Genomic DNA, 25,407 nt, shown 5'->3' with positions numbered 1-25,407 from the left:
ACTTATTTAGTGTACAATTTCGTTTTGCGTAATTGAAGCCGCCAGGTAATGAAGTAATGAAGCTGTTCGGTAATGAAGCAGTTTTGTAATGAAGTAGTTTAAGCATAAGTTCGAGAGCTGGCGTTAGATTCGAGATATCGTTCCTGAAACTTGCGGTGAAAAGATGTGACGCTCCGCAAGTAATTTTTGTAAGCGTTCACCAATCGAATCTGCTTTATGCAACACTACGAAGCAGAATGTCAAGGCACTGCAGTTAGATTATTAGAAATGTGTCATTGGCTTCCATCTCACATCGGCGACCACCGAAAATGACTGTCATGAACCACTGTCACTCCACGTGGTCTCTGCCGCTTGAATTTTCACATATATATTATATATAGTTTTAGAAACGAAGGTGCACACTTACGAAAATTGCATCTTTAATGGTTTTAATGTTTCGGCCGTGGCATGGCCTTCATCGATTATTCTGACGCAGGCCGTGCCACGGCCGAAACGTTAAAACCATTAAAGACGCAATGTTCGTAAGTGTGCACCTTCGTTTCTAAAACTACCCCCTACAGAACTTCTAATTGAAATATATATATATATATATATATATATACGCACACACATAGGGTGTCCCACATAGCTGGACAGAAACCGAGGTACGGTTGTTAGCCGTCGCTTGGAGTAAGTCCGACTACTTTTTTTTAAATTTTACCCAACTGTACTGTACGATTTGTTATTATACCTAATTAACTTCCCGAACCTCATAATCACCGTGTGAAGCTGTCAATCAGAACATTGTAGTCCATCATGAAAATTCCCCATTCATGTCTTTGTTGCTCCATGCGCACGACGTTTTTTCCAGACGTTAAAATGTTTTTTCAAACGTTAAACAAAGCCCTCAAGACACAAGAAATGTGCTGCGGGACTCGCCAAGCGGCACCTTTCACTTGCTTTTGCGGGCTTCTGTCAGGCTTGGAAAAAGACTGTTAAGTTATATGTATAGAGCAACATGAAGATGCATCGAGAATTTTTCGTGATGGCCTACAATTGCCTGGCTAACAATTTTGCTCTGATCACAATATCCTTGAAGTTAACTAATTAATGTTAACTAAATATGTAATTAGGCAAAATAGAAAAGGGAGTCTGACTTGCTCCAAGCGACGGTAAACAACATTACCTAGGTTCTGTCCAGCTACACGGTATTCATATATTTTCAAATTTTGGCAGAAGTTACGCGGGACACCCTCTATACCGGGTGTTTCAGCGACCATCTTCAACATGTTTTAAAGGTTGCCTGTGGCAGAAAGCGCAATTCTAGTTCATGAGCTGGTTTACTCGACGGAATGAACTTTACATTAATAAATTGAAATGCGTAATCTACAATTTACAAAAATTTACTAATTATTTTTAACTAATTATCGTATCGTCCGTACTGCAATTTACAAATTCTAGCCGTGGAGTTCTCAAGGCGGATCCACTTGGAACGAATTCTCAGGATGACACCAGTTTCCAGATATTCATTCCCGAAATTTGCGGTGAATTGCACTGGCGTTCCAGTTACTTTGTTAACAAGACGTCATTTTATGCATTCATGCGCAAAAGTAACGGGAACGCCAAAGTGTTTCTCCGCAAAGTTTGGGAATTAAAATCTCGAACTGGTGTCATCCTGAGAATTCGTTCCAAGTGGATCCGCCTTGCGAACTCCACGGGTAGAACTTGTAAATTGCAATATGGGCCATAAGCTAATTAATTGAAAATATCATAATTATTTTTAATTGGTTTATTATGCATTTGCATTTTTTTGCAAGCAGTTCCCACCGCTTCGAGTATACCACTTCAGGAACTAGAATAACGTTATCTGCCACAGGCCACCTTTAGGGATTTTTCAATATGTTCGCTGAAACACTCTGTATATGAACAGGCGCATCACAGCCCCCGTATCCACAAAAACGAGTTTCTCAGCTGGAAATGTTGGTAATTGCATATCCCAGCTAATCGTGATGTCAGATGGACTATTAGGCAAGGCAGCTTGCCAGTGTCTAACAACGCTTCGAAACTAACGCTTTTTGAAGTCGGCCCCGGAACACTCGGACACTCCAGTACTGGTTTTTAAGGGTTTGCACACTTATTAGTTTGCTGACTTATTCCTTCGACAGTTGCTTTTGTGATCGAGTCGCGACGCTGGTCTACACTCAGTCTACCGACTGCGATGCACCGACCGCAAGGGGTTGCTGAGTCGGTGGCCTGTTCCCAAAGTTCTATTAGCATTCGACATCGGTTCGACGCCGTTTGTGCCAGAAGGTGTACCTTGCCATCTTGTCGCTCATAAACAAGTTGCACTTGGTGTCACGGCAGGCGGGAAGCTGAGCCGTGATGAGGACCTGCTTGTTGACTGAATGCCGGAGATTCTGCGCACAGAATAGGAATTTATGCAGATTGAACACATATATTGGAATTTAGGGGCACCCTACAATTATTTGCACATAAGACGGGTGTTAAGTTGACCTAAACCAAGCTACAAGAGCCACATTATATTTCGTTGTTCCTCTGCAAGCACTTAAGAGTATAGGATACAATCTGCATTGTAATCACATGAAAGATGAAATCGAGAAGATCTGGGAGGCCTGGTTAGGTCCAACTAACGGCCCTTTAGAAAAGCAACAATTGCGTTTGGATGACACTAGCCATTTCCAGCCCAGACCTCTATGCCCGCGAGGCGCATATTGCTGAACTCAAGAAACCATTCCGTTTTCCACCCTGTTTCCACTCACGAAACGCCTTTTACATTTCCCGCGTTTATTTCAGCCAACCTTACGTCCGTCTGATTCACATCCGGGCCTTTAATCATTTTCTTTCTCTGCATATTTTCGGTCGAAATGTTCCCTGAGTGTGTCTTCACCATGAGGTCATATCCGGATCTGAGTGCCACTAGACCTTAACCAGGGAAACATTACAGTCCCGACGACGTCAGTTCGGAATTCGGAATGAACACTGAGGTCATGTACAGCCGACACAATCCAAACCGGCTCGTGACACTGTAGCTTAGCAACTAGATGATGGATGGTCGAGCAGGCAGTCACCTTGATGAACTTGATTATGGTCCTGATGTCTTCTTGTTTGCAGACGAGGGGACCGGGCCCTTCCAGGTGAAAGTTGATGCCGTCCAGTCCGAAGGTCTCCAGCATGGTCTTTATACGGTCCACCAGTTTATTGGCCTCCTTGTCGTCCCGGATGCGGTTCAGCAGGCTTTGCACGTGCGCGCCGGCGCCGTAGCTGACGAGGGTTTTGACTTCTTTTGCGTTTGTATCGTGTCTGATTCGCCCCAGCGCTCGCAGGATAGCTGCGATACCAGAAGTAATAGGAGGCCCTTGTAGTCAAGAGTTAAAGGTAGCGCACCCTTCAGGTGATGAGAAAAAGTTCAAGTGTAAAATGTTTTAGCTGTCACTGGCCGAAACACAAATGAAAACGAAAGGACGCTTCGGCCACTATACACAAACCTTGTCCACATTAAGCAGTGGCAGCAAAGGAACCAGCTTATGAAGACTCCAGTATAAGTCGCATTGATTTGGCAAAGATGTGACTAAGTTTTTCGTCGTGTTTGTCAAGAGGATTAGTACCATGAACTGAATGATTACAGATGCCATATATAGCCGAGAAGTGAGATTTAGTTCCGTGACCCAACACCTATTTGAAATCATTCAATCTACTCTTGAAAGGGAAAGTTGTCATCCACACTACTGTAATACAAAGCTACAAAGGAGGCCTCCTTGTACAGTTAGATGGATGACAATATTCCCTTTCATGAGCCTTCCTCCACCTTTCCAGCCTCCGTGGAACCGATTCGCCATATCCATTTCATCTTATGTCCCGCGATCTGTGCAAGTTCAGCGATACCTTTCTTTTTCTTTTTATTTTCTTCCCATGGCCATTGCATAGGTCATAATTTGCTGAAGAACTTACTCGTTTAGATAGCGTTTACTATACCATGAAAGAGAACAAAATATTTACATTATTCCATCTACAATTAATTAAATTGTGCGGTTTTACGGGCCAAAGCCACTTTCTGATTATGAGGCACGCCGTAGTGGAGGACTCCAAAAATTTAGACTTCCTGGAGTTCATTAACGTGCACCTAAATGTAGATTCCATCTACAACGCGGCTCGGATGCTTGCTTGTAGGGGGTATAAAGGTTGCACCGGCCGTGTCGCGACTACCATATACGAATGCGACAGACAAGATTCGTAGCGGTTCTCGAAAACTTTGACTATTTTCGAATGTGAAACTGGAATTTTTACGACGAAAGGCTCTCAAACATCGTAGAGGGCCTAAAATGATTGAAATTAACTTTCATCTAAGCTTAGTGGGTTTTGTTTTCATATACGACAACAAGGCTTATGCAAATGAATAGTAGAATCAATGCAATCCGATTAACATATTTCTTGATAGCAACCACCTCGCTCGTGGTGGCTATGGAAGGATTATGTGAAAAAGGCTTAGCGAGCAGAACTTTTGGCTCGGCACGTGCAAGATATCTGCTCGATCTTGACGGCAGTGTTTTGGTTTCAAATTGTCGGGCATAATGACGCTCTCATTATTGAATATGTCTTCTCAGGGCTTTGAGCATTTGTTAAAACCCTTGAATGTATCCGGTAAAAACAGATACAACCCCTCAATATAATGAGCTGCAAGTCAAGTTTTTTGCCCACGCAACTTGGTTCTAAACAGGCGGGAGAGACCAAGCAGCGTAATTAGGGCTCCGTTTCTCAGCGGAGAGAAAAGCTCCTGTCTGTTACAAGCTTTTCACCTGTAGCCAAATTTTTTGGAATCGAAAATGTCCCTGACTGGATCTCGGATTTTGAATCCAGGTGTTTTATTCTATTAGACCCTAACGAACGCGTTTGTTATAACCTCTAAGCGCTTCCTAAGCCAAGGGTTCCTAGATACTAACGAACTTTTCGAATTCTGGCATTTCGACTACACTCAGTATTTCTCTTTAATATGCAGAATAAAATTGAAGTTATTTACCACCCTCGCACTCCCTCCTCATTACTAGAGCATTAAATGGGTGTGTTTGCGTTGCCTTCGCCTTCCCTTCCTTTCAATCTCTCTGACCCTTCTAGCCGTCCCGTTTCTGTCCCTCAGAGTATACGGTAGCCAGCCAGATGTTCCGCTTGCTAAAGGGCCCCTCACCAGGCCACACAGCAAATTTTGGTTATATGCGGGAAGTTACGCTCCATTATTACTGCAAGATAAGGGCCTTCTATATTCATTTTTATTTTCATCATAGTCCCTTTATGCCACACGCATTCAAAGCAAAAATAAAAAGCACAAACGATCATGTAGTTGCTACATTTCTGTAGTCGGTGACCTCAGTACCATTGTCACTGAGCGATTACGGAGCGATTGTTAAGGAGATAGCAGTAATAAACTTTAATGTTCCGGAGATAGATTTACAAGCTATACTGACGTGTTTTCTTTCGTTCTTGTTATAGAGGTCTCTCAGATGCCGTCTCATTTCGTGTACCATAGCTCAAAGGAACAAGCATGTGCAATGAAAGTGGTCATAGGTATAACGACGACAGCAAAACGCACTTTTCTCTCCCATGCGTCCCTTCCTGCGGTAGATAATCTCCCCGCTCTTGTTGTCCGTCTCCAAGTACGAGTAGATGAAGTGCGTGCACTTGTGTATCGGCAGGCTCCTCAGGGAGTACCGGCGCACGCCATGCCTCTCGAAACCGTCGCCGCGGAGGAAGCACACCACGGGAGCCCGCTGGTTGCTACGGGCGCGGATGCGTTCCTTGTCATCCTGCTTGTCCCTCTTGTTCGCATCCTTGTCGTTGCTGTTATCCCCCATCTGCACTGGTACGCCCGCGCCAGCCGCTGCAACAAGGCACAAAGAGGAGGTTCCTTTGGGCATCGCTACACTGCATGAAGCATACCATTCTAAAGCACCTCTCTCTCCCGGTCCCTCTCTCTCTCTCTCTCTCTCTCTCTCTCTCTCTCTCTCTCTCTCTCTCGCTGTGCATGCGCGCGCGTGCAGGCGTGTGTGTGTGTGTTCGGGGGGGGGGGGGGGGGGGGTTGAGCCTCGCACAAGTAATCAAGCACACGTGCTAACAAAAAGGAATGTCCTACAGCTCAGAACTCCAAGACCAACTTTGGGCCGTCCAGCGAGCCAAGGAAGCCGCACGGGAGCAGCAGCTCCCAGTGGCCATCTAGGCGGCCCCAGGCCCGGGCCTCCCAATCGCCGGATTCCAAATAAAGTCGTCACACACACACATACATTCTTGAAGAGGGTGCAGGTGAAGACGAAACGAGCTTGAGATGGCTGACAATGTCCAAAACAGACGCGCAATTGATTTTATTGAAACTCGAAACATCACAAAATCGACCGGTTGTTAGCAAAGCGTCGAATATCATGATCGATAATTACTCCTGCGACCCGTACTTAGAAGGTACATTGAGAAGCGAGAATTGCTGGGCCAGTTGGTTCATGTTAAAAGCGAAAAAAAAAGCAGCGAAGACCAAGACGCAGAACCAGAAGGAGGCACTGCCGACGACGGTGCGTGTGTGTATGCGCATGTGCCTCCTTCTGGTCTAGCGTCTTGGTGTTCGCTGTTTTTCTTTTTTCGCTTTTCCAAGGTATATAACTTCCTTGTTAGGGATAATTATGGCTGGCTAACGCACGCGTCTCCAAATCTTTTGATATTAAACGCCATATGCCTAATACATCTACTTCGCGAAATATTTCACCGAGAATTTCTAGGCGCTTACTGTTTTGACTGGAGTCCATGGTCTGTCTCCGGAGGGCTGACCGTAGGGACATTGGATAGTTTTACTTTGACATGCACAAATCTTTCCGCTGCCACACTCGCGTAATTCTGAGCCGTATAAATGTCACCTGTGATTACCTAGGCGTGAATAATAGCTTCTTCAGGTCTTCGTGACGTCATCACGATACGACCGAACGCGATATTGTGTTTCCCTTTGGTACCGAGATTTTTCCTCTGCGGGGTTCTTCTTACGCATAAAAGAACATTTCTTTATTATTTGACAAGTCGCACTTATTCGACTTCCCATTTGTTTCATACGAACAACTGTTGTGCATATATAGAAAAAACAAGTGAAACAATATTGTATTACATGCGATATACAGCGTTCTCCCAAGAACATGGACGCCTATTCAATTCTTCTTTTTATATGCTACCGGCAAAATCCCGTTCCGTTTCCGACTGTCAGCTTATGTCCCGAAATATTTATCCGTAAATAAACGAAACTGGTAAATATTCACGATATTTTTCCGTACCAATAACATAGGAAACTTAGAATAATCAGAGCGCACGCCGGGCCTTTCCGCTTTCTTATTTGCCTTAAAATCGTTGCGGGCCACTTAGTTTCATACCTTATAATCGTGTTCAGTGACCTTGTATCTAGAAGCTAACGCTCTGCAATTCAACGGGACCAGAATAAAGTTAACAAATTAAGGGCTCATTATTAATCTGTGCCGTAGTAAACAGGGTGACTTCTTAAATATATCGCTCGACCTTATGATTTGCAAGAAATAAAGTTGGCCAGAATGAAGGGTTTGACTCAGGCACATCTTCCTTCACCGCGTCAATGATTTGTGGTTTATTTGCTTCACTGTTTATATAACCAGCATTATCTTTCATGATACTCACGCGCCGACCTGCGCGCAGTTCACTGCCTTACGTAACTAGCTACAAGGTTCCTTGTTTAGTGCTCCAGATTTCGGCACCCACTCCAATTTTACCAGCGGTCTGTTCACTCGACAAGCAACCAACGCTGATTTATATGTTTGTGCGGTATACCATAAAGCGAAAGCCATTGTTTACTTCATTGTTGAGATAAGTTAGATTGTCCTTCCCTTCGAATTTAAATGTTCTGTAAACTTCGAGCTCACTTCCAAGTTCTATTCCTCTGCCTCGAAATTTATTATTCTTGTTATTCAATAAGTTCGTCTGTTGATTAAGTGGAAGGATAACATATAAGCGTATGTGCCTGTGTGGCTGACCAACGAAACAGCGTCTCGAATAAGTCAACTAGGCGCAAGGATCACTGCTGCAAATAGTAAGGCATATTTTCTTTTATAACTGTTCCAGTAAAATTTATCTAAGATTGATTGATTGATTGATTGATTGATTGATTGATTGTGTTCTATTTATACTACCAGATAAGAAGAGTATTACGCGTACTTAGGCAATGAACCACGGTTGATGATACCTTTACATATTTACATATCTTTACGACGGAAGTCCACATGGGCACCTAACATTAGTGTTTATTTTCTGAAACATGAAGCAATATGAAGAAGTTAAAAGGAGTTGTCACAGAAAAAGACACCGCCACTGTCGTTCAGTCTTTGTTGACTTCGTTTACTCATCCAAGCAGTAAATTCACGTGTTCCCCATTTGTGGGATCCAGGATATCCAAATGACAGAAGTTTCATTCATATATCTGGAACATAAAGCGTCGACCTACTCAGCTACAATATCAAACCGGGCGTGAAAAAAAAACTACTATATTTTGCCGTCTGACCCGAAACAGTAACGCGAAATGAAACAGTAACATCTACGTCTTCGACACTAGAATCGTGGCCTTCGCCACGAACTTCGACAATAATATTTTCAACTGTCTCCTCAGAGCAGGTAAGAAGGGTATTGTTCGAGGTCTATCATTAATGGCGGTGTGAAAGAAGCCCAAGGGAAACCTTACTGGAAAACCTTTGCCGAATCCATCTCTTCCTTCTCCGCGAACGTTACTTGCATAGCGAACTGCACGCGATGGGAACGGCAATGCAAGTTCGGCATCCTTAGTATATATTAACTTTCCCGCAACTGTCTGATGGATTGTATTTTCTTCGCCACATATAACATCACAACATTATATGTCTGTTTAATTTTTTCTGCTCCATACGTCGATGAGGTAGGGCGTAGTTTCGCTTAACGTTATGCCTAATCGGAGTTCATAAAAAGGCACGTTCCATTTAACTAACCCAAGTTCCATTAAATTGTGCCTATGGGCGGCCAACCAAAGTTGATACCATCGTTCCGTTTACGCGAAAATCCCACTTAGGCAGGTTTCGCTTACCCGGACTTGTCTAAGACGTATACAAGTAATGAAAGAAGCAAGAAAGTTTGTCTTACACTAAACGCCAATCCACACGACGGACCAAGTCCGCGGGCCGCTCGGTCACGTGATGCGACTTCACGGCCCGCCGCGGTCCGGTCCGGCGCAGAGCACATCCACACGGCGGACCGTCATAGCAGACGGCAGAGCAGACCAACCAGCTACACTCTCGGCCAGAGTGTTATCATTGTTATCACTCCGGCTCGGGTCCCACAAAGCCGGGAACTGCTCAACGAGGTATTCAAAATGAAAAAACATCCTCGTCACTCCAAGAGGACACGGTGTTTAAAAATATATCTGCTGCACGCACGTGTAGACGGAACGGCCGACATGAAACGACTGGCTTGTCTGGCTTTTGCTGAGCCGAAAACTAGATTGGATTTGACTGAAGACACTCTGTTGCCGGACAGCATTCGTTGGCTAAGCCAAATCGCTGCGGTTTGCATGTGGTCCGCCGCCAAAACGGAAGCGGGAAAATCCTCGGCGATTTGTTGGACCGCGAGGTCCGCGGTCTTGCGCGGGCCAACGGCGGTACGCACGAACTGGTGACGTCCTATCACGTGATTACGCGAACCGCGGTCCAAAAGAGCAATTTGGTCCGTCGTGTGGATCGGCCTTAAGCAACTACAGGCACAAGGTCCACACGAGGAAGTGGCTTCTATCCATCGCACTTATCTTTGAGCGTCGTAAGTGAGCGCGATCTCACGCGCTGATACTGCGCCGTGGTAGCCCTCGATGCAACATGAAGCAGAGCAGGGCCATTCTGCTGAACCTCTGTGAGAAGGGCACCGCTACCTTCCGCTTTCACGCATCGCTTCCTTGTCATTTCGATCTAACACTAGGCATTGCACCACTTTTAAGCGTCAAACTTGTGCGAATTGAACGCATTTGTAAGGCTTGGCGCTGCCGGTACTTGCTACAAAGCGGGGGACGTTATCGTGAGAAATGACACGTTAAGATGTACAAAAAAATAACAGCAATATCTTTCGTGTGTAGTTTGATGACAAGAATATTACAGCAGCGCTTAAATGTTTTGCAGTCTTACCTCATGTCATTACAAAGCTAAGCATATCCATTTTTTTTGTGAAACAGACTTTTTCCTAATTTCTCTCATTCATTTTTTAATCATTCTACGTTGAATTGTAGTTTCTTTTCCTCTATTTAATAGGTAATGTAAATTTAGTTGGTCTGCTGTATCGTGTTGGTTCTTCTTTTTGTTCAACATTTGACAAGACATATAGTTACCCTACTATACGGCATCTACTACTAGCTTTAATTAAAAGAAGCACTGAGTTGCAAGACGACACCGTCACTGATAATGCGTCCTTGTCATCATCGACACCCACTTCACTTCGTCGTACTCTCTTATTCGGCTGCGGCAAAACCGCAACACAGCCAGCTGTGTGCTTTAGATGTCGACTCACTGCTTATTTTTTCCCTGATTGACATACCTCAATCTTAACAGAATGCCTTTGATAAAGCTACTCTCTTTGCTGTCTTTTATTTTCTTCCGTAACCCGTACCCGCCGTGGTTGATTAGTGGCTATGGTGTTGGGCCGCTAAGCACGAGGACGCGGGATTGAATCCCGGCCACGGCGGCCGCATTTCGATGGGGGCTAAAACACCCGTGTGCTTAGATTTAGGAGCACGTTAAAGAACCCAGGTGGTCCCAATTTCCGGAGGCTGCCACTACGGCGTGCGTCATAATCAGAAAGTGGTTTCGGCACGTAAGACCCCGTAATTTAATATTAATATTTTTTCGGAACTCGTTTTGTTTCTTGTAACGAAATATATCTTCGTAGTTCCTGCTAAGCCCACCGAATGCACAACGCCTGCTTGCACGTCCGAATTATTTAGTATTCTTTATTTTGCAACCCCTACTTTCTTAAAAGGCCCTCCATTTTTTACATTGCAATTAACACGTCACTTTGTTTTCAGAGCAGCGTTTGACGACTCGCCCTAAACTACAAACTTAGTGTGCACCTTTAGGCAAAAGCGTGGGCCGCACAAAACTGTGCCACTGAATGTGTTATTCGCCAGAAGACGTACGCCATCCCCCTTCTCGGCTATATTCGATTTGGTTTTTTCTGTGATTTTACGCTTACGAAAATCCACCTTCCGGCCTCTCTCTTCACTTCATGGCCTCTAAATGCAGGGATCTTTTCATGTCATGAATTTCTGCCTCCGTCATAAATTGACCTTCCTGTTCTCTACCGCAAAAAGAACTATCCGGCTTCTACTTTCTTCGCTGCTATGTACTCTTAGTTATTACTCCTCTGAAACCATGCCAGGTCATGCTACCAGCGCGTTCGCGTTGTGCGCTTCTCCAGCTGTTGCGGCTCACCCACTACTGTGCTATCGCGAAATAGGTATAACAGCAGTTATATTGTATGCGGTCGAAACTGAACGCTTACCGCCTCCATGGTGATCGCCGTCGCCCAAGCCTGGAAAACGCTCGTCCTGCCCGTTGTCTTTGGAGCCTTTGACGCCTTTGTTGTTGGAGCCGTCGTTCCCTTTTGAACCCTTGGATCCTTTAGACCCTTTTGGGCCTTTGGATCCCTTGGGACCCTTGGATCCCTTGGGACCCTTGGATCCCTTGGTACCCTTGGATCCCTTGGGACCTTTAGACCCCTTCGGGCCTTTAGACCCCTTAGAATCTTCACACCCTTCGGCGCCTTCGTTTGTGCCATCCTTTGTATAATCCGGCATGGATGGCTCGTCAGTATGGCCGGTCGGATGAGTCACAGGGGTCTCCCGGTCAATGCTATCGGTAGTGGGGTTCTTTTCGGGCCTGTTTCCGTCGGGGCTGCTGCCTTCGGAGCTAATGTCGTCGGGTTTAGTGGCGATGGGGTTGCCGTCGTCGGGGCTGTTGTCACCGGGCCTGCTGTCACCGGGCCTGCTAACTTCAGGGCTGCTGCCATCGGTGACATGCTCGGGTGTGGCCGGCTTATCATGGACTGTCCTGGAACCGGTGGGGTCGGTGACGGGTGTGCATCCATCATCCTCCCTTGGGCCACCACCGTCTTTCACTCCACCACCGCCTTTCACTCCACCACCGCCTTTCACTCCACCACCGCCTTTTACTCCACCACCGCCTTCCACTGCATCAGCAGTGAGGAGGACGACAGCAGCCACAACGAGCAAATGGACAAGCACTAATGGCGATGCCATAACGTCCTGCAAGGAAGGCATTCCATTTATTATCAATGCAACTTGAAACGCTAACACAAAATAACTGATCAGAAATCTTCTTACACGTATAATTACGTAAAATTACGTATAATTACGTAGATTACAACCCCATGTTTCCACACATCACATGGTTCCCGGCCCACATGGGCAACATTTCCGGACGTCCTGACTGTAATCCGAATGAGCGGGCACACCAACTGGCGCGAGAACTCGCTTTTCGCGTCTGAGGTCCACCCCCTCGCTTCGACACAGCCTGGAGGGATCTAGAAAATAAGGACCCGCTCGTGTCATACCACAAAATCACTTCAAATCAAAGTTTGGGACAAAGAATTTTTCCTCTTCCTCACCCAAAGCTCAAAAAAGCACAGGCCGTCACTTACAGGCAGTTGCAGACAAGAGCATACAACTTACAATACAACAACAATACAACTTCGAACTCATGCTCTGGCTCTGCTCTGCCAACGCGGGCGCCGACTTTCTTGACCAGTCCTCCTAGGACTCAGCACTCACAATCACAGTGCTCATCGCTCAGCTCAAGGTTGTTCAGAGGGCCCAGGCCGTCGCAAAAGGACTCTGTCTACCAGCCCCGACCTGGGTGGAGCCACCCGATTGATTTAATTCTTTCTCCTCAGGACGTAAATAAAGTTCGCACTCACTCACTCACCTTTTGATTCTTGTTACCAATAAAATTTTCGAACGAACGAACGACGAACGCAGCGGTGGCGCCGATGGCGGCAATGTGTACCGAGCGTCTGTATTGTATCGTATCAGTTCAACGAGCACAAGCTTTCTTTGCGTGCTCGAACTACACGTGCCTTTCCTTGTCCTCTATTTCCATCACCCGCTTTCTCTCGCTCTGATATAAAATGCCCAGAGCAATAAACATAAGGGTTCACTGTTGTCTTGACACGCGGGCTTGGTTTCTTCGACCGGGACCCGGTCGACACATGTATAATTGCTATCGCAGTAAAAGAACGAGTTATGCAGTAGCCTTAGATATAATAGCGCAAAAGCAAATAATTATTCAACGCCCTCGGTAGGCGTGATCAATGTGCGTACGGTTGTCGAGAGAAAACATTACGAGGCAATTCCGTTGATGGGCATTGTACATAACCGACAAGGTCAAATGTTATGCCTGGTGCAATGCAACTTGAAACGCTAACACAAAATAACTGATCAGAAATCTTCTTACACGTATAATTACGTAAAATTGTGAAGTGTAATGATTTGGTAGCCGGTAATTAGGCATCCAGCAGTCCCAAGAGTGCATTTAGTAGTCATAATTATGCCAAATGCACCTGGACCTTGAAGCGGAGCAATACATTGAAGTAGCTTCGGAAATAGTTTCGGAATTCGTGTTTGAATTCGTGCTGATAGTATAGTCGTTATTTGCTGCATAAACAATCATGCTACATCGAGGACCCTGTAACGATGCATTATATATATAGACGTCTGTCTGCTTCGACGCAAGAAGTGAGCATGTAATCACCCGATTTAATTAACCTTTCTTTTTTCTGGTGATGACACAGATAACTTCTTTTCTCGTTAAAGCGACTGTTTGTGCGTCAGTTGAATCTCTGAATTCCTCAGGTCTGTGTCTATCTCAGGGCCTTGCAATTCTTCAACCGATCCCCTATGCAGAGTAGTACACGGACGCCTTTACACACGCCTGCAGAATTGTCTACTTTTCATTACAATCTCTCCCTCCCTCACAGGAGAACTTGCTTGTTCAAGAGCCACTATCTGCGAAAATTGGCTGACAACTGAACTGCAGTCCATATTCTAGCTGAATATTACCCTATACTCCGGCTTATAAGTGAACTGCTACTTGAGTTCCTGTGGTAGATAAACAAATTCCAACGGAAGCCATCTCACGATGAATGTCGACGTTAATTGGATTATCATGGAAGCAATACAACGACACACCACATTCCTAAGTCCGAAATGCGTCATGCATGAGGCGTGTATGCAGCCGGGCTCCTCTCTTCTGGCTGGAGCGGCTGTGCTATTTAGTACCACCTCCGCGAAGTCCGTGTGGGGTGCGTGTGTGGATATATATTCACAGAAGATTGTCCAAATATATATGACACTGATTCAATCCCACCCACCACTGGAGAAACTTGAAACGATCTATATTATCATTAAAGAGCAGCACATGCCGAGTGGCACATGTCGACCTCAAAGAGGTTTATTGAAGAACTCTATTTAGGTGTGGCACGTACCCCGTGATCCAAGTCGGTCCAGCGGTTGGTTTTGAATCCTATTCCCTCAGAACAGCAGCCCGATGCGTAACTCATCAGACAGTGGACTACCATATAAACCGGAATATAAGTGGAGATATTTTCTAGGGAAAGAAGCAGCCTAAAGCCACCCCTCATCTTATCTAGTGGCCTCCAGCAGAATTCGAGTCATCTTTTGTCAACCTAAGGTGTTCCTAGTGGCAAACGCATAGCCAAAGCCGTATCCATATCCAAATGGGATTTCTGGCAAATATTTTGCCACCGTGTCTTCTTATGTGCGCTTTTCCGATCGACGTCGCGTGTATGGTGAGAAAGGAGCAGCGGCAGACGGAGACAGTTTTCAGCAGCGCTGAAGCGTTGTACACTTAACCGAAGAGAACGGCAACATGGCCATCTCAGCGCCAGTGTGGCGTTTCTGAATTAAGCGTGCGATATTGAAGGCAACAAAAAAGGAAAACTGTCGGCAAGCAACCAACGTAAAACATCATTTCGTGGGCGCAGTGCAGTCCATGCACAGGCTTGCAGACATTATATGGGAGCTTCGTGCACGCACTCTACCCGTGACAGTGCATTCTAGTCGCTGCAGAGTTGCAGTGCCATCGTGAAAATGAAGGCGTTCTGGCAATCTTGATAGCTATTTTTTTTTAACGAAGCTTTCTTCGCCTATCATGCCATGCTTTGGCCTGGTTTGGTTGGTAGGTCGGTCGGTCGGTCGGTCGGTCGGTCGGTCGGTCGGTCGGTCGGTCGGTCGGTCGGTCGGTCGGTCGGTCGGTCGGTCGGTCGGTCGGTCGCTGATCGGGTCCTCTTTGAGTAGATACAACCCCACAAAAAAAAGAAAAAGAAAAAAATCGCGTCCAGCGCCTCCGTTTGAACCTCAGCCCGTCATCGCACCAGCCCGATCCTTTCAACCATTAAGCCACAAAAATGTTTTTCGTTCCTTTTCTTATGTGGTATTTACTGCATCATGTATATTCCTACATGCGAGAAACGAGCAAGAAATATTGAGGTCCCTTCTAGGTCATCAACAATACGTACACATCGCACGTATACTTCTCTCATATCAACACCAACTAGCACTGTAAGATGGTCGTCACGTGTAGATTATGATGAGGATCTTCACACTATCGCCACAAATTCACAGCGGGGGACTGGTAAAGAAGCGCGCGGTACATATTGAGACTACCTCTTTGAGATGATCACCGCGTGTTAATAGTACTAATGGTTTCCATAGTATGGCACATGCCCACAAAGTAGTATCGGCCGAGAAGCCTGTCCGCGTGTTGATGATTAGGAAGATGGTTTCCGTACTATGGCACATAAGCACAATGGACGATTGGCAAAGAAGCGGTTGGTAGAAATCGTGCCACCATCATTGAGATCGCCCCTGTATTGATGACAATTATGATTTCCTACAATGGAGCATAGCCATAACGAGGGGTCGGCCAAGAAGCGTGTCCACTGTCCACATGTTGATAATGATGCTTATTATTTCCATGCAGTGGCACATACCTAAGAAGCGGGCACTTCAATGGCACCTGCCCACAACGGGGGTTTCGCCCAAATGGGGGATGGGGTGCTGCATAATCTGAAAACGCTAACTACGTCTTTGAGATGACCTCCGCGTGTTAATTATGATTTCCATACCATGGCGCATACCCCAAAAAGGAGGGATCGGCCAAGGAGCGTGTCCGCATGTCCATTAAGATGGTGATTTCCATACTATGCCACATTCTCCGAACGGGGAATTGGACTAAAATAAGGTGGTACATATTGTTCCACGAACTACCTATTTGAGATGATCGCCACGTGTTGATGATTATTCTGATTTCCACACTATGGCACATTGCCACCACAGAAGATGGGGCACGAAGCGCACACGCATACTGATAATGATGGTGATGACCTCTATACAATCACACTTGCCCACAACGGAGCCAAGAAGTGACCCGTACATTTAAAATAAATAAAAGTGAATGAGAAAATACCAGTAACTACAAGATTTGTCACATTGCGTATCAAGAGTTAGCGTGGGCGTGCCAGTTTACGCCAAAGACTAAAGAGCGAAATTGGCAAATCTATAGTATCTTATTAACCACTTCATGAAAGCTTCGCTTCACATAGATTCCAACATGTGCGCTAGATCTGCAATTTTTCTTCCTCTCTTTTTTCCCACTTCAAGGTAACATCTCGGCCTGCCTTCCCACTCGACCTATATTCCTACTTTCACGGTATTCAGTGACTGAGGTTGGCGGGAAATGGTTAGAGACCGATAGACGGTTTGAGCGAAATGGGCGAAGTATCCTGCAATGCATGCTCACTGACCTGGAGAGGCAAAGAAGAAGGGTGGGCCTACAAATTAATCTGCAGAAAACTAAAGTAATGTTTAACAGTCTTGGAAGAGAATAGCAGTTTACGATAGGTAGTGAGGCACTGGAAGTGGTGAGAGAATACATCTACTTAGGACAGGTAGTGACTGCGTATCCGGATCATGAGACTCAAATAATCAGAAGAATAAGAATGGGCTGGGGTGCGTTTGGCAGGCATTCTCAGATCATGAACAGCAGGTTGCCATTATCCCTCAAAAGAAAAGTTTATAACAGCTGTGTGTTACCAGTACTCACGTACGGCGCAGAAATCTCGAGGCTTACGAAAAGGGTTCTACTTAAATTGAGGACGACGCAACGTGCTATGGAAAGAAGAATGATAGGTGTAACGTTAAGGGAGAAGAAAAGAGCAGATTGGGTGAGGGAACAAACGCGAGTTAATGATATCTGAGTTGAAATCAAGAAAAAGAAATGGGCATGGGCAGGACACGTAATGAGGAGGGAAGATAACTGATGGTCATTAGGAGTTACAGAATGGATTCCAAGGGAAGGGAAGCGTAGCGGAGGGCGGCAGAAAGTTAGGTGGGCGGATGAGATTAAGAAGTTTGCAGGGATAACATGGCCACAATTAGTACATGACCGGTGTAGTTGGAGAAGTATGGGAGAGGCCTTTGCCCTGCAGTGGGCGGAACCAGGCTGGTGATGATGATGATCCTAAGAAAGCTAATAGAAATATACTTTGCATGGCAAGTCTGTCATATGCCACTTCTCCATCACAGGATCATTGCAGCTGTTTTGTGGAACGCACGAGTATAATAAAGGGAAGCATTTTTTTATCTTCCTCGCTGCTCATTGTGAAATTTGCAAAAACAGGCTGAAGTATCGTCACGAATACTGGGATGAGTGCTTGTCACGAACACTCAATTCCGTAATTCAGCCGTTTTGCTCTTGGACATTACTACCACTTTTGAAGTAGCAACCCTACCAAATTTTCTTCTGGGATGTTGCCGCCGAATAAAAGTAGAATAGTTTTTAATGCTCACTACAACAGACCAATATGATTCCACCTCTTCTGCTCACGCAGTGTAGAAATCATGCAGTGTCTCTTTACATTCATGCAGTGTCTTTTTTAATGTGTTTAATGTCTTACTGTTTTAACCATCTGAACGTGCCTACAAGATTGTCGTCGATTAATTCACCCTCGCCCTGCGAACGGCAAGCCTCCTGATTGGCTCAACTGATAGAGCGACCGCCCCGCAAAGGCGTTGGTCCCGGGTTGGAGTCCCGGACCAGGAGTAATTTTTCTTCAACTGCGAGGCTTTCTTTCTGAGAAACCCGCGTGGGTTTCCTTTGTAGATTCGTGATAAAATTCGGGTGGATGCCAGTTTTTCTCTTTCGAGATAGACAGATTGCCGTTGTACGTATTTCTCATGGAGCATTATACGGCGAGAAAGAACGCCATTGCTTCACCGACTATCGTCTGATGAAAACATTCGAGGCTATAACAAGAGGCAAGACAACAATAAGCAAGAAGCTTAACCACAACGGTGCTTGGCCCTTAAGCCCAAGAAAGGACTAGGGACATTATGAGAGCAAGGCTAAAGAGCGAATCTTCCTGGTTCACTAATGTACTAAAGGAGATAGAAGAGGCACAGAAAAACACTGCAAGGAAACTGAGAAGTAAAGATACACGCACTGAGAACGCATTCTCCGCACAGTTACAAGTGGCCGCCGAGTCCAGCGTAGTCCAGAAAGCGCTCCCTTATTTTTCTGTGCGGAAATGTTGTGTTGGTTGTAGTGCCTGTTGGTTGTAGTTTTTCTGTGTGAACTATCGCCTAACTGGCGTAGAATAGTTCGAAGGGGTACTCTTTTCTTGTCAGCCACAATCGCATGAGAAGCACACTCTTAAAAAAAACAGGTCGCAGTAGTTAGTACTTAGTGTCAAACCATTCTATACCTTAGTATAACTGTAGTTGGGAACGACAGAGTTAGTAAAAATACCAAATGAACGAGGTAGCCACTGTTTAGCGAATGGGTTTCAGCTCCGAATTGCAAACGCAGTCAGTGTCAGGTGACACAAATAATCTAGCCTCCGCTCCATATATCGGACAAGCTGTGGCGTATTCCAGAGTGGGTCCCATATATGTGTTATGGAATAGGAACCTTGAATTCGGTTGCGCCAACTACGTTCGCAATTGGTAGCTGAGACCCATTAGTAAAAGTGAATACGTTGTCTTTTGGTTGATTGATTCATTGATTGATTGGCTATATTTTATTTATCTTAACATTCCTAAACTATAAACAACTTTGTGAATCAATAGCCAAAGGCTAGGGATAGGTCCGGCAGAAAAGTATAATACAGGCAACAATAAAAAGGAGTAAAACCATGACAGTGGGCGAAAACGAGAAAAATAGTTGGTGTGCTTTTCGCTGCACTGAAACTAGACTGAACTGCAACAGCAAAAGAAATAACGGGCGGGGAAGAAACGTTTTGGTTTTTTGTTTGCTTGTTTGTTTGTTTGTTTGTTTGTTTGTTTGTTTGTTTGTTTGTTTGTTTGTTTGTTTGTTTGTTTGTTTCTTTGTTTGTTTGTTTGTTTGTTTGTTTGTTTGCAAACAAGACATACAGAAACATCAGTGTCACTACAGTCACTATTTCGTTGCGAACTGCAGTTACATCAAGGTAGAAAACTGGTGTGACACTAGGTAGAAACTACTTCGACCTTTCTTTTTATGAGTGCACTCGACAATTTTCTTACAACCCAGAGAGGTGCACGGGACGCTGTAAACCGTTCCGACAAATAGTGAATGACTTGTTGAGAGCTACAGCCGGTTCATGATTGCACTTTTCGCTCTGGCCTTGAAGACAACGCACAGGAAGCGAATCAATTTTCAGGGTGAGATAGTTGCAAATAATCTTACAGTACGTGCGGCACAACACAACGAGAAGTGGAAGCATGCAGTATCAGTGCCCTGCACGTCTTGCGTGGCAAGCAAAGCAACAAACTATCCCGATACGGCATCCTCCAGCAGATAGGCCTCAAGTTGGATCGGCAAAAAGAAGAAAAGCGGGTTCAGTGATCAACATTAATCTGGCCACGGTCGGTAACAATTATTGTTCCTCTTCGTTCCTTCCCACAACGTTATCGTGCTTTAGACATCTCTTTAAGACCATTTTTATTATCCCTGAGTAAATTTAAAGTTTTCGTACTGGTTTTTTGAAGGTGCAGGTTATACTGTTTCAATGGTTGCCAGCCTACAGGAAGGGAGCGAAAACAACAAAAGCAACTGATGGGAAGGCTAATGTGATTCCTTGCACTGAATCTTCAACTTTGTTCTATGTCGCTCTCGCACTGAGTAGGAGTCGTCAATGCATAAATTCTATGAGCCGAACGAACGATACTATGTTCCATCCCCATATCCTCATTACGCAGAAGCTCACGGGAAATGTTTAAATATGTTTGAATAAAGATGTGATATCTACTGCTGTACCTGAGCATTAGGCTCAGTTGCCTACATTTATCTTCAAGGGAATTTACACGAGGGAGATTCGTCGTTGGAAAGCTCTTGGCTCTTGTAAGATTTACCTCTCGATATGGCGACTTGCCGAGGCTGCGGAACTTACCACCCGTCACTGTCTCCAACGAGTAATCTTCCGAGGCGCGGAAGCGACCTCAGTCCGCGCCTCTGACTTCACGCTGGATGCCTTGGTGAGCGAGCCAACCTGCAAAATCAACTTGCTCTCAGAACTCGGCCAGTTCCACTTACAGGGGCGCCATCAAGCCCGTGGAACGAGAGTACGTGTGCTCGTAAACAAAGGAAACGCGCGTGCGGAATAAATACAACGAATTCAAGCCTGTACGCTAAAAGCTCGGCTGCCACCTTATGCATTTGCCATCGAGCGCCCGACGAAATTGATCCTCGACGAGCCGTAAACGTCATGCAGTCTTTCACATCTGTCGGAGTCCGCTTCCGTGCGTCCTTTCCTGCCCCTGTTTTGTGCGATGCCCTGGCGCTCATACAGCGCTTACCTGCTATCGTAGTCCTCCGCGAGTGAGTGGAAATAGAGAATGCGGAGCCTCTGTGGGAGCAAGGGCACCTCCCGGCCTGTTCGCGGAAAGTTGTTTGGGGACTCTTGTTCAGGGCACACCCATAGGAAGTCGTCGTTGCGAGACTGCGCGCTCTCTATATTCGTAGGAGGTATAGTTACTTCTTTATTTTTTAATCGCGCATGCGTAACACAAGGGGAAAGAAAATGAAGGGTTGCACTTTTTTCGCGCTCGTAGGCACCACTCTTTTTTCGTATCGTCAGCTCGCGTTTTCGAATGGTCCCGCAGCCTCTTGGCGGGTGATGAATGCGGATCGAAAAAAAAACTGGCGCCTCGTGACAGTAATTTCCTTGGCACGACTGAACAATGGCTCAGGTAAAGAGATATTTCTGTTTTTCTAGCCGTAGAAACGACACCTTTTTTTTTTACAAACGAAACGCGGTGATAGGATGACACGCGCTTGCAGAAGGCTATGCTGAAAGGAGCAGGAGCATTCACGGACCAATATATTTCGTCATTTGTGGCACTTTCGCAAACGCAGCATAGAAGAGAAAGATAAATAAATCGGCGTGCTCCTTAGTTACGCTTAGAAGGTCTATACACGAATGCCGATTTCGGTAGTGCATGGTGCTAGGATGATACAAGCAAGCTGCGATCTAAGATCACATGCATCACTATGCCTTGGGTGTTCTATTACCCGATTCGTCGTTGTTGTGAAAACATAGCGTTCCAAATATCACAAATATTTACACTACCACTCTCGCCATGTTTATAGCGTTCGCATGGATAGCGATTTTCTTTTTGTCTGGTTGCCATCGGTCATAGTGCATGACGTATGCACCATTGGCAGTGCTCTCCGTGTGCACCAGAAGCCGACGTCGCCAATCATACAGCAGGTGAAAGTATAAATTAAGTGCGTATGTGTATCACTAATGTCTACAGTAGACGACTGGCTCAGTAGTACAGCGATAGATATGCGTACTGTAGCCGTTTGGTACACGGTTGTACAAGCATAAAAGAAGGAATGAAACTATTCTTCTTTTTGGTTAAGTTTTCTTGGTGGGGGAACTTTCCACGAAAATAAAATTGCGAGGCTTCACAAAAGCGTTGTTTCAGAGAGGTGTTGGACGTTACCACTTCTAACAAATTAATGTCCATACCTAAAATAGCTGGAAGCTGCATAGAATAAAGAAAGAACAGACTGCGAAAAGTAATGACAACTGACAGGAAGCTCTGGAGGTGTGCCAAACCAGCAGTGACAAACATAAGCTATATCTGCCACCGTTGCACCCACGTAGATAAGAAACACCAATTATTGCTGAATGGATAAATGGCTGTCGGGCTCTTTGTATCAATTTGTTTTTTGCAGTTTACGGCAACAGTTAAGTTCGTCTTGGTGTTTGTAGTTGGTCGCCGTATTCGTGCCTTACCATGTGTGTGTGTAATTGATAGTACCTGCTATTTAAAACATTCGTGTGCGCACCCCTGTTCCCTTCCCCATTTCCTGGTCGCTTGCGCATTGTTTTTTTTTGTTGTTGTTTTCAAATGGGGCATATACGAGGTCCTCAAAAATAAACCATCGGTCATTTTAATAAAAAGGTTGTCTTTTGCTGTGCAAACTCGGCTTGCACGTGTGGTTTGTATGCTTTCGTGTCATCAGTCCTTGCTGTAGAATCCCAAAGTGCATAATCCACAAAAGAAAAAAAGAGAGTTTCGCCCGAATAGTGAAGCATTGACATCGGCCGCAAGGCTTAGTGTTGCGCTGAAACTCCTTGAAGCTATATTGGAACACCTTGGAACCTGGTGACGAATCGCGGCACGCAAGGCGACTGTAGCTGTGCAAAAAGAATATGGCCCTGGCAGCTACCGGGCGTCTCACAAGGCTTGCGTCAGGTATACCTTACACTGGCGTAGGGAGCCTACATGCAAGCTCTGCAAAACGGAGCTTGCATTGGAGGCCAGCGGCGTTTCCAGCTGTCGCACCTCGATGGCACATGATACTGACGCTGAAACAGGTGCCGTTAGTCCATGTTCACTGGAATGTTAGGTAACGTTAGCTTGACCTTTACTATTCATTCCGCTCAGATCAGGAGGGGAGTATTTCATCTAGAAGGCCGTCCATTTTGGCTGCTGCTTCTTAATGGCTTGAGCTGCGCCAAAGAGAAGGAAACGGGCTGCAGGGACGCCTGTCTCCTATTTCTCTGGGATCCCAGCCCAGCCAATCGGAACTTCCGCAGAAGCCGAAAATGGACGGTCTACTAGGTGGACTCTTAGAAGATTACCGCCTGCCTCTCCCGCGCGATTAACGCCCGCTCCCGCTCGACTGTTCAGAGGATCGCAACCGCTTCGCGGCTACCCCTGCTGCCGAGAGACCAGATTGAAGTCATTGTACGGCCCCGAAGAGGGCTCGACGTTTCGAAGGCGCACTTGGTGCTGCTGGCGAGGGCTCCGACCATGGCCGCAGCGCTAAGCGACCAACAAGCTTCGGAGGACACGATCTGCCCCAACAAGGTACATAATAATATTGTGATTTCGACTCCAGTCATAGCCAACGCTACCACTTATGCCGGCATCCAGAAAATTCTCACGAAAGTCGGCGCTTTAGAGGTCTCTGCATATGTGGCCGCACCGGAGGGCACTTGCAAAGGCGTCATCACGAATGTTGATCCCTCGATAGAAGAGCCTACCCTCAGAAGCATGATTGCAAATCAATGGAACCAGACACCCATCGATGTCAAGAGAATCAAAAACACGCATATCGTTGTGATCCTCTTCGACCGGCTTCGAGTCCCAAACAATGTCATGTGGGGAACAGCCCTGTTGCCATGTTCGCTTTACAAACGACAAGTCGACGTTTGTCACGCCTGCGGCCGCGCCGGGCACCGGGCCGACGTATGCCACAGCAGCAAAGCAGAGAGAAGTAAATGCCACAACGGCGGGGAAGGGCTCCCAAAAGGCGCTGCAGAAGAACACAACTGCATCCCAAAATGCAAGCTCTGCGAGGGAAATCACTCCACAGGCGACCGCACGTGCATACGAAAATTCCACATCCCATACGTCGTGCGAAGACGCAGGAGAAGGAAACGAAACCGCTCCGGCAGAGAAGCAAACCCGGATGAGATCAATGACCCAGCGGCTATATAGCAGGAGCCGGCAGGTGGCTCTATCCCCAAGCAGCACTGCCGCTCCAGAGGGCGCTCCCAATCCAGAGGGCACTCCCGCTCCAGGGGCCGGTCCGGGTCGAGATCCAGCTCCAGAAAGCCAGGCAAGAAAACGACCTGGGCCCACATGGTCGGCAACAAAGGCGCTGCATCGACGACTTCAAAGCAAGATAAGGCACAGCCAGAGCGCATGCCAGACCCACGAATGCATAGAGCGGGAAAACAAAGCACTCAAACAGGAACTAGCTGAACTCAGGGCAACCCTAGCCAAGCTAGAAGGACGTATCTTGACAAATAACACACCGACACCTATCCCTCAATCTTCCAGGACCGTGGTCGCATCGTGTAGCACACACACACGCAGGGCCCTCGTCCTCCAAACAGATGACCACACATCCGTCGTGGACGCTTTTATGTCTGATGGCAGTGAGGCTCCTTCTAACGCCTCCATCAGTGACAACAAAGTCAAGAAGTGCAGCAAGAAGAGCAAGTATAACACATTTGGATCGGCAATTACATAAATTAAGAAGGAACTCACGCAAATCTGTGGCAGACTCGACCACCTAGAAATACCAATTACTCATCCCAAAACCACAAGAACAACCCCCATGCAGGACCGTGCAGTCTTTCTGGGACCCCTACTTGCGTCGCCCGCTCCCTCCTATACACCAGGAGCGATAAGTGAGCCCAGCTAAAAGGGGGTCATGCCAAAACAGTACAATGGATAACGCACCGCAATACTTCATGACCTGGCCATGGAACTGTAACTCATTCAACAACAAGAAAGCTAACCTAATGCAATTCGTCAGACCATGTAAAGAAAAGCCATATGTCATCATTCTCCAAGAGTACAGGGCGTAAAAGAACATTTAAAGCATGTCCTTCTCAGAGTACAGGGTTTCTAGGCCGACCCTGGCCCCCGAGTTCAAACAAGCCAGGGGCATTGTCACTCTCATCCGCAAAGACGTCAGCTTCGTGGAAAGGCGCATCCCGACACACAAGAAAGGCCTGGAATCCATGCTCACTGAAATCATTCCCAGTCGAGCCCTAAAGACCAACGTTTACATACTGAACGTCTACAGTTCCCCGATTGACAGACTCAGAAACTTTAGCAAACTTCTCACATCGGCCGCATCGCAAGCCAAGGACAGGTCGCTGATCGTTGCCAGAGACTTAACGCGCACAACACCGTCTGGGCTACGCCACTAATGACAGGCAAGAGATTAACCTTGCCGAGTGCACGGACACCCTAGGCATATAACTCATCAGGGACTCAAGGTTCCCGTCGCGCAGAGGCAACTCGGTTCAGAG

General features: G+C 46.2%; 1 protein-coding gene across 4 annotated transcripts in view; it reads right to left on the bottom strand.

The window, feature by feature from the left end:
- Positions 1-21,069, bottom strand: part of LOC135916987 (chitinase-3-like protein 2) — a 33,898-nt gene extending 12,829 nt beyond the window's left edge. Inside the window, exons 1-6 of one of the 4 annotated variants that reach the window (XM_065450428.2) lie at positions 20,918-21,069; positions 20,474-20,610; positions 11,548-12,310; positions 5,582-5,869; positions 3,069-3,328; positions 2,296-2,396 (exon numbers count right to left, since the gene is read on the bottom strand). In XM_065450428.2, coding sequence (XP_065306500.2) covers positions 2,296-2,396; positions 3,069-3,328; positions 5,582-5,869; positions 11,548-12,304 — 1,406 coding nt within the window. In that variant the 5' untranslated portion in view covers positions 12,305-12,310; positions 20,474-20,610; positions 20,918-21,069. Of the gene's footprint in view, positions 1-2,295; positions 2,397-3,068; positions 3,329-5,581; positions 5,870-11,547; positions 12,311-12,736; positions 12,782-20,473; positions 20,611-20,768; positions 20,829-20,917 lie in introns of those variants that run through there. The other 3 variants (XM_065450426.2, XM_065450427.2, XM_065450425.2) reach the window with 3 other exon arrangements.
- Between the last annotated feature and the right edge of the window lie 4,338 nt (positions 21,070-25,407).

The sequence above is a fragment of the Dermacentor albipictus genome, chromosome 1, assembly GCF_038994185.2.
Source record: "Dermacentor albipictus isolate Rhodes 1998 colony chromosome 1, USDA_Dalb.pri_finalv2, whole genome shotgun sequence".
Classification (NCBI taxonomy): Eukaryota; Metazoa; Arthropoda; class Arachnida; order Ixodida; family Ixodidae; genus Dermacentor; species Dermacentor albipictus.
This window is presented reverse-complemented; position numbering and strand designations above follow the sequence as displayed.